The following is a 17,060-nucleotide window of genomic DNA, read 5'->3' as shown; positions in this document are numbered from 1 at the left end:
TATTTAATTTAATTTAATTTATTTGTAACATCATATATATATATATATATTTTCTGTTATTCAAGACAAAATTTCTAACCATTCTTTTACTATCTTTAAGAAGTTGGATGTCCTGTAGTGAGTTTAACTGGTCATGTTTGTGAATTTATGAGAGACCTGCATTTTGTGGAAGAGCTTAAGAATGTTCTACCTTGACTACTAGTACTTTGAGGTAATGAAAATCTAGCTGAAAAATTCCTCTAATTAACCAGGTGAATTTATACGAAAATTGCCGCAAGTGAAGTGACTTCATTTGAGTTACTGCACTAAGAGCAGTCAAGTTCCTGTAGTAATTTGTTTTTGTAAAACAGGAAGCATCTGCTTACATGTTAATTTGCGTTGTTTAAGCTTAAAGCATTTAAAAAACTCTAAACTCTAAATTGCATGAAGGTTAATAAGTCATATACAAGGGTCATAAATAGTAAAGATTTCATTGACAAATTTATGATGGGTGCTAGGGTGCTCTGTTGGAATGGGCCGGGAAGCTCAAAATGTACCTACTGCAACAGATTTATAAACAATTTTGGTTTTAATAGTTTTTTTTGGGGAATAAACGAATTATCGTTATTTTATTTAAAAAATTCCAAAAACAGGAAAAAACGGACATAGTTTCATATATCTTTCTAACGACCTAGAAAGATATAACCAAAGTTAAAAAAAAACAATACAAATAACAAGACAATACAATACAAATTTAATTTTTCACTTCATTTTTACTTTAATTTTTTATATTTTATCTTTTCTTTTTCCCTTTTTAAATATGTAATTTTACTTTATTTATAATACAAGTTACAAATGGGATGTTAGACCTGGTCAAGATCCGAAGTTAAGTGGAGAAAAAGGGTTGAATCAAAATTGCTTAGTTTTAAATTCGATTTATGTGAGAGGGCAAGATTAAATGTTCTATCAATACACTAGGGTGTTGTTTGTTAAAAGGTATTACCCTGTTGGAATAGTATAACAATCCCAATAGTAAAATTATATAGGTGTTTGATTAGATTAATTTTATAATAACAGTAAAATTGTTGGTATACCTTATATGATATATCTGGTGAGGGGTGGACCTCCAACTGTTATTTGAACGTTTGAAGTAAAATATTTGAGGGGTCCTCCTAGATTAATATTTACATAAAAAAAGTAATAATAATAATAATTAGTATTTAAAATGCTAATTAATAATCAAGTATTTTATTCTCATTCATTTGAATTTTTATTTGTAAATAAATGATTATAGATAACTTATGAGTCAATACATCGGTCAATTTGCGAGTTTAGGGAGGTAAATGAAAATAGTTGTTTGCGATATATTCGAATCTCAGTTCGATAAAAAAACTCGTTCAAAATTATTTGTTAGTCTTAACGAGCCGAGCTCGAACTCGTCTTAAAGCTTAAATTTTAAAATAGTCAAGTTAAAACATATTTCTTTCTCATAATTTAAATATATATTATGATAATACTTAAAAGTTAATATTTAACAAATTAAATATTGTTTAAAAAAAATATCTTATCAACCTTGAAATTTCAAGTGGATTGATTTAGTTGAGTTATTTGACTCAATCATATATTCGATTATAATATATCGTTTTTAATATATCATAACTATTTTTTTTTTTGACTATATATATATCAAAAACTTGTATAGTTTTTTTGTTCAAATTATGTAAATATAAAAAAATCTGTTTTCCTATATCAAAAAATATATTTTCAAATATTGAAAAGACATTACTAAAATCTGTTTTTAAGAATTGAAAAAAGCATCATTGATGTAAAAACCTAGTGAGAAGGGTTAGAGCTAAATTAGTTAATAAAATAATTTGATTTTGAACATTGTTTATAGAAAAATCTATTTTCCAAAATTGAAAAGACATCATTAAAATATGTTTCATTGTAAAGACATAGTTAGTGTAAAAACCCTAATGAGAATTGTTAGTTAGATTACTTAGCTTAATAAAATAATTTAATTTTGAACTTTTTTTTACTTTATTTTCTTATGTTTTATTTTCTTTCTTTCTTTCTTCTTATTATAATACAAGTTACAAGTATTATTTTAAAAAAAAAATTAATGAAGAGATGAGATATTCAAATAATATTTCATTTTAAAACATTTACTATTTGATACTATCTGAAAGGTTTTAGTAAGATCAAACACGCATATTTTGATGATATTTAGATGGACTCCTTCCATTGAGTCACCTTGATGGAATTCAATAAAAAAAAAAATAAGTATTTATAATTCTCAATTATTGATTATCAAGTTAACATTCTCATTTATTTGAATTTTTATATGAGTGTGAATGAATAAAAAGAATTATTAACCTATTCATCCTCTAGTTATAAATTAATAAATCATATAAAAACTATAAAACTATAAATTAATTATTTTTTATAATTCACGTAAATACAAATATTTGAGTTATAAATTAATAAATTCATATAAAATGATATAAATATAAATTGACTATTTTTTATAATTTAATCTCGAGTGTGGAAGATGATCAATTTAACCATTAAACTGATTTTGATTAATAAATTTTATTTATAATTATATATATATATATATATTGTAATTTAATAAATATTAAAATTTTGATTTTTTTATAAAATTCATGAATAATATTTTTCTCTTTATTAATAAGTTAAAACGTTTTATAAAGTATACAAATATTTATTTATTTTTTCGTGTCAACTATAAAAAGAGAAAAATAATAATAAAATTAATTATATATAAATATATATATATAATATGAATTATTAAAATACTGAACCTATAACCAATAATGGTAAATTCATCAAAATTTAGGTTCACCCCGTTAAAATATGTACTTATATTTTTTAAGTTGCAAGTTCGAAACTTCTGTATACTATTTTTTATTATATTTTTATAAATAGTTATTTTAAATTTATGAATGGGTCAACTTATTATTTGACTCAAATATTAATTTACTCTCAAATGTCGGAACTATTAACCCGAAAATATATATAAGTGATGATATATAATATGCGAAAGTAATGACAGGTTGATTAGTGAAAATTGAAGTGAAGATATGAATAAATAATGACAATAAATTAATATTTGATTTGTTTTGAATAAATTATAAAAAAAAATATATAATAAGTAATGTTAATTATATAAAATGCTAAGATGCAAAAACGTGGCAATAGATAGGTTGATAATGACTAATACTCGACTAGTGTGTAATAATATATTTAAGTTAAATACTTGCATTTCTAGACAATTTTTACATTTTTTTAAAAGTATTTGTAAAATATTTATTTTGTTTAAACAAGATTAGAAATTAACATATTTTATGTTTAATTATTTTTTTTATATTATTTAAAAAATATTTTTTATAATATTTAAATTAATCCTTATAATATATGATAAATTTTCATTTATATAATCATCATTTTTGACCTGATTATAGCCTAACTAGTTTGACAAAAAAATTGTTTTGACATTATATTATTAATATATTTGTTATTATAATTTTATTACTTGTTCTAATATCTTAATTTCAAATGATTCAATTATAATAATTTGCAAGTTAATTATATATTATTAAAAATAAAATATAATACAAAGATTTAAAAAATGAAACATTATTTTAGTTCAATATTTAAGTTAATCATATAATTATTTAAACTACCGATTAATCACATATTGAAAGCTATTTGTAGAAATAATACTTTATCACGTTAATGTTTTTTAATTTATAGTTACATTAAACCTTTAAATTTCTTTTATGCATTTTCTACTTAAATTTAAATTATTATTTATTATGAATATTAAGAGATATTGCATATTTTCTATTAATTTAATTTTCTTAAATATCATTTATTAAGTTGATTTATTATATATTTCGGTAAAAAATAAACTACTTGTATACATTTTGTCTAATTTAATTAATTTAGTTATATATATTAATTGGTCTAATATATATATTTTTTTAATTAATATGTTATTTATTAAAATTTTAATAATAAGATTTTAATCATTAATTTAATAAAAATCGATTATACAAAATGCCTATATATTATTTACCATAAATAAAAGAAAAGACTATTAGAAATGAGTCTAGCAATAGGAATTAATAGAAAATATAGGTGTTGATACCTTTGAATGAAAAGCTATATAATTGAAATGCATAAAATATTATGTGATACTTTTTATTAAATTACATATATTATAGTATAGTTAAATTTACTATATTATACTAAATTAATTATTGGTCAATTTTTCTTGTAAATAATTAATTATACAATTGAAATAAAATAAAAATTACACAACTAAAATTAATTTAAAAATAATATTTACAAAATTTAAAGAAATGAACTATAATATATCTATTAAATAGTATGACTAATTTAAAAAAAAATAATAATTAAAATATCAACTAAAATGATATTCGACCATCATTTAATTTCTTCAAGATAAGTACATTTCGCTTTCATCACAATAAGTGATTAAGAAAATCAAATCAAACTATTACAAAAGAATCTCTTCCAAATAATTTACACTATTGTCATTACAAATAATATAAAATAACATCTACAAAATTTAAACCATTATTTATTCATTTAAGGTAATTATTATAAAGAGGTACATATTTGAATTTGATAACGTCAAATAAAGAATTATTAAAGTCACGAACCAATTGATGGAATTTTTTTTACCAATTAGTATAGTATGTATGATAATAAAATTTGTGTTATGTGATAACGAATCTCATATATATATATATATATATATATATATATATATATATATATATATATATATATATATATATATATATATATATATATATATATATATATATATATATATATATATATATAAACTAGTCTAAATAATTTGTAATATACCTATAGAAAGGCTTTTATATGAAAAGTCAATTTGAATGACTCTTTACTTGATAAACAAAATCATATTCAAATTCATCTAATTCATTTATTTTGCTGCTAAAAAAAGATATACACATACTCAATAAATAAATTATTATCAACATTTTAATATAATATCGATAATCCACCAAGGTAATCAGGTGCTAAGAGTCGGTTTACGAGACTAAAATATCACCGGTTCGATTTTAACTGAAATCGTTTTGAGTTGAAGTGGGGCATTGTTGTGGGGTGTCATGCTAATTCTCTCCTTAATTCAAAATAAAAATAATAAAAAAATAAAAAATATAGATGACAATTTTTAAAAAACTAATTAAGGATAACATATTCAATCATGCTAAACAAAACATTACACCAAATAAAATATAAAATCTAACTCAATCTAAATGGTAAAAACAATTAAATGCATTATGTACACTATTAAACAATTTTTAATTGATGTAAGTCATTCTCACTAAATGATACTCTAATTTTGAATGGTGTCATATGATACTTGAATTATAAAAAATTTATCATTTAAGGTTTTCTCAAATAGACAAAATTACCTCATTTTATTTTAACGTATTATTTTTGTTTTTCTAATTAATTTGTCACATTTATAAATAAAATGATATTAGAGACTTTTTGGACATATTATTTTTTAGATTTATGAAATCTAATTTGTCAAAGTCGGTTTAAGTAACTAAACAAATGTGTAATCTGAGTAAATATTTAAATTTTTTGATAAGAGATCAATTTTGTATTTATTTTTTCAAAGAGTTTCATAACGACATAACTTTGTTTATGGTTTATCAATTTGGACTTATTTGTGCTTTTAATTTAATATTATTTCGAGATATGTTCCTTTAAAACTGTCGAATACGGTTTGAATGTCTTAAACAATCTGTAATATGTGAGAATAATTAAAAAATAATTGATATTTTGTTATAACAAATTTAGTAAATTAATTAAGAAAAAAACAATTATGTTAAATTAAGATGGACGTTTATTCATTTGTGAGAAAGCTTTCCATTACTAAAATGGTGATAATTTGAGCAAATATATCACAATTTAAAATCTGGGACTCAGAAAGTTGAACTTCAAAGAGCAATTAGGCTATTAAAATATTTTATAAAAATATGTCATAAAAGTGAAAATATTTCAAGAATTAGAAAAACTTTTTTCAAAAGAAAAAAAAGGAGTTATTATAATGCATAGTTATTGTTTTATCAATCTATATTTAAATTGGAAGGAACATCTAAATGATTCATCTTAAGAAAAAGAGACCATTTCTTAATTCTTAATGTAAACTCTCTAATGGCTCTCAAGAAACATAATATTGTTTGTTCAATATTTCTAGCAACCTTGATAACATGGCAATTCATATACTATGTTTCTGGTACAACAAAGAGTTCAAGGGGTTTGAAGCATAAGGACACTATTCAAACCATACTGGTTCATTACAATTCTTGTCCAATTCTAAATTCATGTATACATGGATTTATTTTGATTTTTATTATATTTTCTTATATCATTTATTTTGTAGGGTGATCATGATGTGATTGATTGTGTTAATATGAATAAACAACATGCATCCAACTATCATCCTATAGATGATACTAATAAAGATCTAAAGGTATAATTAACTCTTTTTTTCGTTGATTGAATTTATCGACTTTATTTGAAAACACTTAGACGTGGAGTGAAGCTTGGATTGAAACGATCCAACGTTATTAAATTTAGTAATAATATATTAAGAACAATATTTCATCTAATAAATATTCAGATGAGATATTTGATTTTTTTTTCTTTCCAACCTATTTCCAGCTCCGGAACTAGTAAGAATACACTAATACATATATATATATATATATATATATATATATATATATATATATATATATATATATATATATATATATATATATATATATATATATATATATATATATATATATATATATATATATATTAGAAAAAATAAAAACAAAGTTTCTAAAAATGTTTGATAATTCAAATTCAACTAGCTCTTCTCCCATCAAAATAAAAATGGAGTCAGCATCAAATGGAGAAATATCTCAATATTGGCATAAAGACGGAAAATGTCCAAAAGGAACTGTTCCCATTAGAAGAAGTGCAAGTTCTATTACTCGCAAACACCCTTCGCTCTTGCGTCGTCATTTCAATAGTAGCTTAGTTGAAAGGCCTACAAATACACGTGAGGTAATCAAAGAACTCAAACTCAATTTTCACTTAATAAAGCATTCAAACTATTAGTATTACCAATATAAAAAAATCCTTCTAATTTCGGCGATATATATTTAAATTTAGTTATAGTTCTAAGGATTATTACCATACAAACCTACAATAATTGCGTTTTTAGAAATAAATAATATTAATATTATATATGTTAATCTTCTCTATCATTGTTACTATTGTTTACCGAAAGTACGCTTTAGTTAGAAGTCATGATGATCGCTACTTTGGAGGAAGTGCAACGCTTACTATATGGAAACCTAAAGTCGAAGATAATGAATTTAGTCTAACTCAACTATGGATTACTTCGGGAAATGGTGCAAACTTAAATACCATTGAAGTCGGATGGATGGTAAATATACAAAATTTTCAGCAAGAGAATTTAGAAATTATATTAAAGAAATTAACCAGTTTTAATTTTTTTTGTTGTTGATTTTACCAAGGTTTATCCAGATATTTATGGTGATGATGAACCAAGATTCTTCATATATTGGACAGTAAGTAAGAAAGAACATTTTTGGTAGGATTATTTAAAATAATTCAACATAATCAAACATCATTTCACTATTTTTCTCCTTCATAATATTATTTAATTCATTAATCAAAACATTAAAATATCTTATATTTTAAATTATTTATTTTATTTTATTTTATGCTTATATATTAATACCTTTAAATCTTTTTACCTAAAATTTATCATATTATCAATATTATCGCCCATCATTACTTTTTATATAATATATGTTATTTAAAAAAATTGAATCCAAACAAGCCCTTAGTGGATGTGTATGTTATAAGGATTAATTAATTTAACCAAATATTTGGTTAAATTAATGGAATTGTTTTATTGTTTATACAGAGAGATGGTTACAATACTACAGGTTGTTATGATTTTGATTGCCCTGGATTTGTACAAACTGATTTCATCGTTAAACTTGGTCAACCCATTTCTCGTATTTCCACTGTTGGCGGGCGAATGATTGGAATAAATATTATGATCTACAAGGTAAATCTAGGTCGGGTTCTTTTTGGACTTTTAAAAAAATCCATCCAAAATTAATTTTCAAATAAATTATTTCTCAACCATCATATTACTCATTTCATTAACCAAAATACTAAAATACCCTCTATTTTAAATTATTATTTTTTATTTTATTCATATATATCAATACCCTTTAAGTCTTTTTTATAAAAAAATAATTATTATCTTCTCAAAATTATCATCAATCATTACTTTTTTTTCCTATCTAATTTTTTTCAAAACCTCAATCAGAACAAGGCCTAACTAGTATTTTGAAACCATTCAAACGTATACACTTTTAATAATTAATTTATTAAGTTATAATAAAAAAAACTTATATTTTATTTATTTGAAAAAAGAAGTCAAAATGTCTCAAATGGGAGCCTTAATTTATAGTTATTGCCATATGTGCTATTAAATAAAAAAATATTGAACTGATAAATGTTTGTTGAATAATTAGTTTGTTATCTTATTGTTATTTAAATTTCCGAGTGCCATGCCTCAAAAATAATTCTCGTTGACAATAGAGCATTTGTAGCATTTTTGAAAATAGAGGTGTCTTCAACTTACTAGTATAAAAAAATACCAACAAGTGGTGGTTACAGTTATGCTTAACGTTCATTTCTTGTTACTTTTTTTATACCAACTACAATGTTGATTAATGACCATGGACATGTTATCTCACTACACATTTCACATCGATCACAAATTGGGAAAAAACTAATTGTTTCCCTTCTATAGTTCTCAATATCTCTATCTTTCCGTTTATAAAATCATGTTAGTGTATATCTCTTGTCCCAATCCCTACATATGTTTCTCCCTACCTAATGCCTATATTGTTTTGTTTGTATAAGTTTTTAGTTGAGAAATTTGTTTGTAGATTGCTTACTATTGTCTCTTACTTTAGATTGCTTATTGTTGTCTCACTACTATTTTCTCTGATTAGGTACCACCAAATGTATATGGTCATGAACTAGACAAGTTTTTGACTGATACTGGTACGTAATGTATATGGTCATCAACTAGACAAGTTTTCGATGGATACAAAAGTTAAATTTGTGTTGAATGAAGACGATGAATGGTATATTTCTGTAACTTAAAAGGGTTTATTACTCAAAGCAGCTCAATCTTTAAAATTTTATTTCAGTGGCATCACCTTGTTTTTTTCTAGTTTGTATGGTTTATTCAGGTACAATGGAATAATTGAACAATATACTTTAAATGGTTTGAATACTATTAAATGTTGCAATGTTGTATTTTTTTTTCCTTTTTCATTTTTGAGAATTAAATATTCTTGCAAATTGATTGAAACAATATTGTAAGACGATGACTATTATTTGTTAACAAACAGATCATTAGTTGTAAGTTAATTAATGTTTTTTAATTAATTATTGATTTTTTTAATTATATTGAATTATTGGTGTTTTTTATTAGAGATATAATATTTAATTTATCATATTACATGTTGGAACTATTTTGGTTCACTAGATGGGTTATTTTACTCATTTTTCCTTGGGATTCTCAAAAGTTTCCATAAATCAGAGAAACATTATTATGTAATCCAGGTAAGCCCGTAACTTGATTACTCGGGTTATGATATTTATTTAGTGTTTATTTATCTTAGGAGGTGATGCAAGATAAAATTAGCCAAGGAATTGGAGAATATAATTACATATCAGCAATGAAACCTACAAGTATTGTGTTAACTTTTTTTACTTGTCTAAAAGTTATCCTGGTAAATTTTTGGAACAAAAAACTAATTTTGTTTTAAGATACAAAATAATGAGTAGTTCCAAATGGGAACATTTTGAAATATCTCAAGCAGATTTTTTCTTACAAAATGACATAATCAAGTCAGCTCTCATCCTTAATCTCTGAAAATGACTTACTGCATTTTTATGTATTTTCTTGTAGTTTACAAGATCTTCTAGCCTTCATTAGTTCCTCAAATGAGATTAATTATCACTCTTAGATGTGTTTTTAGTTATTCAACTCAGAGTTTTTGAAATTTTTTTAATTTAATTGCACAGATGGGTAGTCCACTTCAGTGCCATAGCACAAGTAATGAATTCTCAAACCTTGATATAAATATATTAATTCATTGAATTGGGTTAATTTTCTATTAGCTTCTTCCTATATTGGTTGGTTATCGGATCAAAAACTTGCATCCTATTCTTTACATGAACCCAAACATGAGGACATTTACACAGGTAATTCCCTTGTCAATATTTCATAAGAAAAAATATATTATTTCTAAAAACCTTCTTTGTATGATGCTAAAAAAATGCAGCATTTGAGGAAGAAATTTTGGTATTGGAGCAAGTAGTATTGATCTTTTTGGCAATTGGTGTTAGATTATGTTGCACACACTGGAAAAAGAAAAGGCTTAAAGGTGAATAAGAGCCTGTGAATATTCAGGAAGAATTGGTAAATTAAACTCTTAGAACATAACTCTACACCATTATTATGTGTAAAATTATTCTAGTCAAGAGATTTTCATGTATGTGTGTTCAAGTGTAAAATTGCCCAAGTTATAGGAATAGCTTATTCAAATTGTGAAAGGATAAATAGTAGTAAAGTTTTAAGAGAATCATATCTTATGGGAGATGATTAATTGAAATTTAATATATTTTATTTAAATAAATAGAACATTAGTGAGTTAATTAACTAATGTTCTTAAATTTATTTATTTACTTATGTCTTTTTTTATTATATTTGAAGGTTCGTGTTTGTATTTAATTTATAAAAAAAAGAATTAAAATAATATTAAAAGAAAAGGAGAAATAAAAATAAATAAATAAAATTATAAAAAAATAGTTTAAAAATAAAATAGACTTTTGGCGACGTTTGAAATTAATGTTAGCAACGCTTAAAAAGCGTTGTTAAAACTTATGTCTTTCGGCAACGCTTGTACCGACGCTTAAATAAGCGTGGTAAAAACTTGCGCCCACCCTGCTTTCGGCGACACAAGAATAAGCGTCGGTAATATTTTTGACGACGCTTTTAAGGGTTGGCAGAAATCTTTTTAAGCGTTGCCGAAAGTATTTTTTGTTGTAGTGGTGCAGGTATATTCTAGAACTTGAACCATATTTGTACAGTTTCTTTTGGCTTACTTAATAGGTTCAAGTCTTTGGACCATTTTTCCAACTTTATACAGTTTGATCTTATATATGTATGCCCATTTCCTAGAATTTCCTCCAAATTAGATCCCGTTTTGAATTTAAGAAAATATAGATCATGGACATTTGCTGAAATCTTCTCCAACCATTTTTCTTCCCATTGTTTCAATAATGCATTTTAGTAATTGGGGAGGATACTCTATTTTTTCCTATGTAGTTTCCCACAACTACATTTTCCATTCATTCATACATTTTTTCCTCTACTTCAGTAGGCAATTTAAATTTAAATAGAGAATTCAGTACCTCCATTTTTGTTTGTGTATTGCCCAAGTAGATTTTCCTTTTATAGGCATGATCTTCTGCCTTTTTATATTATTGTTTTTCAGACTTTATTAGTTTTTCATGTCGAGTTGTTCCTGATAATATATGACTTAGATTTGGGAGTATTCATTAGCAACTGACCATTGAATATTTTTTTCATATTCTTATTTTTTCAGAAGATTCTAGTCTTCAAGATAGTAAATGTTGAGTTAAAATTTAATATGGTTGTGCTTTCTCCTTATTAATGACAATTTGTCTCATTTTGTCATGCATAAGGAGCTTTATAATCTGATTCTTGAGCCCAAACAGATTAGCTATTTCATTATAGCATATATTTTAAGCTCTTTCATTATCCCCTGTTTTCCTGTATTCTTATCTACAAGAATTTCCCAGTAGCAGTTAGAACAAATTGCTTACTTGTGTTGTTATTTTGATGTTCTTTGCTGACTTTTTTTAGCAATTCTTTCAATTTCTTTGAGTGATGTTTCCTTAATTCTTTCCAATAGAAACTCTTTGACTTCTTTTGAATTATTACTTTTATTTTCCCACTTCCCCATGATGGCAGAAACAGAGTGATAGAACAGAGTAATTGAAACTTTAAGATTTGATCACAGATAAATAACAATCGAGGGAAAATTTTAGCAGTGCTTACAATTGCACAAGAAACTCTAGACTATCGACAATTAATGACTGACTTACGGTACAAGACAATATCGTGTTGCCCGTGGCGATCGTGTTGTGTCGCCTATGCCTATCGTGTCGTCAGTGTCGATCGTGTCGTACCACCTATGCTGATCGCGTTTCGTTTGATCAATTGTGATTTCGGCCCTGATTTGATGATTTACGACACAAAACAATATCGTGTCACCTATTCTATCGTGCTGCCTGTGCTAACCGCACTTCCTTTGATTTATGAAATCTCTAGAGTTTTCTCTCTCTTCCTAGAGTTTATATATATATATATATTAGAGTGTCCAACTAGAGATAGATCTACATAAGAATTATACGGAGAGCTGAATTTAACTAAATAAAAAATTATCTTATAGATATGTTCAAACCTTATTAAATATATATGTGGTTCAATTGCTATTTGAGGCTCAAACTTGAATAGTTTTCATTAAATGAGGCTCAAATTTTTAATTTTGTCATATTGGGCTCGAATATCAAAATTTTAGTCATTTGAAGCTTTTGTGAGTTTAAGCATTGATTGTCAGTAAATTGAGAGTTGTTGGTTTTAATTGTCTTTTATGTAATTAGGGTTATTTAATTATTAGTGGGCTTGAGGCTGTATGTATAAGTAATTTAGGGTTTTAGGATAATTACTCCTTTATAAGGTTGTTTGTAAAAATTATACACAACTCTTAAGACTCTTTAGATTTTTCCTCTTTAACAAATATCTATTTTTATGAGTTTTATTCCTTCATAATTGTTCTTAGAATATCTAATAGTCAAAAGCCAACATTTGATATCAGAGCTAGGTTAAAAAACATGTCGTCAACAAGATCAACCAAAGATGCGACGACAATGAAGATTGGAAGAGAAGGGAATGTGACGCTCTCATGTCCGTTGCTCACGAATAGTAACTACTCGGTGTGAGCGTCAATGATGCAGGTAAACTTACAAGAACAAGGAGTGTGGGAAACCGTTATGCTCGATGAGGTCAACGAACGGAAGGATAGAATGGCTTTCACCACCATCTATCAAGCACTTCTTTAGGACGTCCTTCTCATGGGGGCCGAGAAGGATTCCACCAAGCTAGCATGGGAGACGCTAAAGACAATGCATGTTGGAGTGGAGAGAGTCAAGGAGGAAAAAGTGTAAACCTTAAAAGATACAATTCGAGGCGATTCACATGAAGAATGGGAAATCGATGGATGATTTCGCTAGGAAATTAATATCCATTGTGACTGATATTCACTCGTTGGGAGAGAATGTGTAAGAGATCTCCATAGTCAAGAAGTTCCTTAGAGCCTTACCATAAACATACGTACAGATCATTACAGTGATCGAGAAATTTGGTGACCTCGAGAATATAACCGTTGAGGAGATCGTCGATCATCTCAAAGTCCACGAGTTGAGACTTCGCGGCTATGATAACCAAGAGGAGGAGCACATATTGCTCATGCATGATGAATGGATGTCACGAATAAAGAAAAATGGAGAAGCCAATTTTTTCTAGATCGTCGAGTCGCAACGACAACGGTGAAGATAATCGAGTTCGTGGCAAAGGGAAAGGTCAAGGGCAAGGTTGTGCAGAAAGTTCAACTCGACAAGAAGACACTAAGGACCGCAAAGACAATAGCATAGTGAAGTGTTACGCTTGTCAAAAGTACGGGCACTACGCGTCTTAGTGCCTTAACAAAAGGTCTGTCGATGAGGAAAACCTCACTATATTCTATGTCGAGGAACATCATTAATGTTTGTTGAGGTAGTGACAAATACTTTGCCCAAAGACGATGATAAAAACCTCACTAGCTTCTATGACGAAGAGTCATTATTAATGTTTGCTGAAAGAGTGAGAAATGCTTTTCCGAAGATGAGAAGACAAGCCATGAAGAGTTCATGCAAGAACCGTTCAAGGAGGAACTATAGGTGGTTTTTCTCAATGAATAGAAAGTCATGGAGAAACTCCTCTCAAGTGGCGATGAATGTAATCATAATGATGTGTGGTACCTTGACAATGGAGCAAAAAAACATATGAAGGGCCAACGAGAGAAGCTCAATGAGCTCAATGAGAAAATCACCGGAAATGTGATGTTCAAAGAAGGAAGCAAGGATCCCAAGTGTCATAATCCAGCTTGCGAGAAAATCTATATGATCAGAGATGTCGTATTTGAGGAGGAGAAGTAGTGGGAGTGGTGCAACGACAATAACAAGCTCATACAAAATTTCGTAGAGTTTAGAATCCTACGAGATGTCTATGCTGAGGCACCACTAGTAGAGATGGATCTTGTAAAATTATTGTTGCTCACCACCGATGAGCCAACAACATATCACGAGGCGGTAGTCAAAGAGTCATGGAATTTGGTCATGAATAAAAAGATTGAGTCTATCAGGAAGAATAAGATATGAGAGATGATCGACTAACCACCCGGTCACAAGATCATCGAGTTAAATTGGTTTTTCAAGTTGAAAAGAGACAGTAAAGGCAACATCCTCAAGCACAAAGCAAAATTAGAAGCAAAAGGCTATGTGTAGAAGCAAGGAAATAATTTTGAGGAGATATTTGCATCGGTGGAAAAACTTGACATAGTTAGGCTAATTCTTGTCATCGCAGTTCACCGTGGATGGGAGATTCATCACTATGATGTCAAATCAGCATTTTTCAATGGTGACATCGAAAAAGAAGTCTATGTAGCTCATCAAGAAGGCTTCATAATCAAGAATAAAGAGCACAAGGTGTACATGTTATACAAGACTGTCTACAAACTATGCCAAGCACTAAGTGTGTAGACCACTTGCCTCAATTAGAGAATGATGCGTCGCGGCTTCGTAAAGTGTTCTTAACAGCAGACTGTGTACATGAGAAACAATGGAGAAGTACTCATTGTTGGCTTATACGTCGACGACTTGATCGTGACTTGATCAAGCATCACGGGTGTTGGGGAGTTCAAGAAACAGATGATGAAGGAGTTCGAGATGAGTGATCTCGGGTTACTTTCGTACTATATTAGTATAGAGGTGAACCAAAAGAAAGATAGCATCGAGGTGAAGCAGGATGCTTATGTGAAGAAGGTGTTGAAATCGTTTGCAATGGAGGATTTCAAATCGAGCAAGTATCCGATGAAAGAAAATTTGCAGCTCGGAAAGGATGTGGAAGGAAGCTTAGTAGATCTGAAGGAGTATAGGCGTATCATCGGATGTCTCAGGTACTTGATGCACACTCGACCCGATATCTCTTATATAGTTGATATAGTAAGTTGATATATGGAGAATCCTACCACTCTACACCAAAAAGTAGTAAAATACATTCTTCGTTACGTGAAGGGAACGACGAGCTATGGGATTCAATTAAGAAGATGACGAAAAGTTGAAGAACTCGTTGGTTATACTGACAACGGCCTATCCGGTGACATAGACGATAGAAAAAAACACCAGAGGGATGGTGTTTTATCTCAATGGGAATTTGATCACCTAACAATCTCAAAAGAAACAACTATTGATTTATCTTCATGTGAGGTAGAGTTTATAGAATCTATTGTAGCGTTGTGTCAAGGACTTTAAATGAGAAACTTGTTGAGCGAGGTGGTCGGATATGAGCCAAGGCCGGTAACCCTTTACGTCGACAACAAGTCCGCAATAGCATTAATGAAGAATCTGGTGGTTCATGGACATAACAAACACATCGACACTCAGTTCCACTTCATCCGTGAATGTGTCGAGAACTAACAGATCAATGTAGAGTTCGTATGTACTAGGGAGCAACGTGCAAACATTCTCACCAAGGAGCTAATAAGAGTCATTTCGCAGAGATGTGAGAGTTGCTCGATGTGAATAATCTTGAACTAAATCAAGTTAACGGGGGAGATTGTGAGTTTAAGCATTAATTGTTAGTAAATTGAAAATTGTTAGTCTTAGTTGTCTTTTATGCAATTAGGACTTATTTAATTATTAGTGAGTTTGGGCCTGTATGTACAAGTTATTTTATTTCAAGACAATATTACTAATACTTGGAGCTCTCGGGATTTTTTACTTTTGTAGTTAGAGTTCTATGTTCGTGTTGAAGTCGATTAATTGGAGTGTGTTCCTAGACTCTTCTGCAAAATGTGTACAAATTCGAATAACGCTTCTCGCTTACAAGTATTTACATTTTTCTTATATTTTAGACTTAGAATCTGTTAGAATATAAGATAATATATATGTAATATATTATCACAATATTATAAATTGTGATAATATCATTAGATTATAAAATAATATACTTGTAAGATATTATCACAATATGATAAATTGTGATAATATCATTATTATCTTATACTATTAGATTAGTTTTCTTATAAGTTCATTGTAATGTCTATATAATAGACATAACCTATGTAACCGATAAAATCATTCAATACAACTTCTCTCCTCTCTTTATTTATGACATGGTATCAGATCTTGTTATCGTTCTTGAGACAATCAACTGATAGTTTTCCACTGCCTCCATCAATGGTTATCTTAACCATTGATGGAGGGCACTAATATTTTATAAACTTTTTTTTAATAATGTCTTTTCTTTTTAGATATTTGAGTTGATGTTTTAATATTCTTCGGTAATCATATTCTTTGATTTTAGTTGTTGCTTTAGCCAAGCAATTTTATATCCATGGGATTTGACCACTTCGTTAGTTTTATTTTATGCAACACATGGACATCCCCACCATTGGATAAATTTTGAGACTCACGAGTAACTTTGAAGTTATTTATTTGTTGTTTTATCC

General features: G+C 27.6%; 1 protein-coding gene across 1 annotated transcript; it reads left to right on the top strand.

The window, feature by feature from the left end:
- The first annotated feature begins 6,969 nt into the window (after positions 1 to 6,969).
- Positions 6,970 to 10,597, top strand: LOC124943702. Its single transcript, XM_047484178.1, has 7 exons — positions 6,970 to 7,143; positions 7,370 to 7,528; positions 7,620 to 7,673; positions 8,036 to 8,182; positions 9,144 to 9,195; positions 10,324 to 10,407; positions 10,488 to 10,597. The coding sequence occupies exons 1-7, from the start codon at positions 6,970 to 6,972 to the stop codon at positions 10,595 to 10,597; spliced, it is 780 nt and encodes a 259-aa protein (XP_047340134.1).
- The last annotated feature ends 6,463 nt before the right edge of the window (positions 10,598 to 17,060 follow it).

The sequence above is a fragment of the Impatiens glandulifera genome, chromosome 6, assembly GCF_907164915.1.
Source record: "Impatiens glandulifera chromosome 6, dImpGla2.1, whole genome shotgun sequence".
In the NCBI taxonomy this organism is placed as follows: domain Eukaryota; kingdom Viridiplantae; phylum Streptophyta; class Magnoliopsida; order Ericales; family Balsaminaceae; genus Impatiens; species Impatiens glandulifera.
Note: the sequence above shows the minus strand (reverse complement) of the source record. Positions and strands in the feature narration are given on the sequence as shown.

Coding starts and splice junctions, on each gene's coding strand:
- LOC124943702 (XM_047484178.1), top strand. CDS start 6,970: ATGGAGTCAGCATCAAATGGAGAAATATCTCAATATTGGCATAAAGAC. Junction 7,144..7,369: donor GGCCTACAAATACACGTGAG/GTAATCAAAGAA, acceptor GTTTACCGAAAG/TACGCTTTAGTTAGAAGTCA. Junction 9,196..10,323: donor CAAGTTTTTGACTGATACTG/GTACGTAATGTA, acceptor ATTTTCTATTAG/CTTCTTCCTATATTGGTTGG.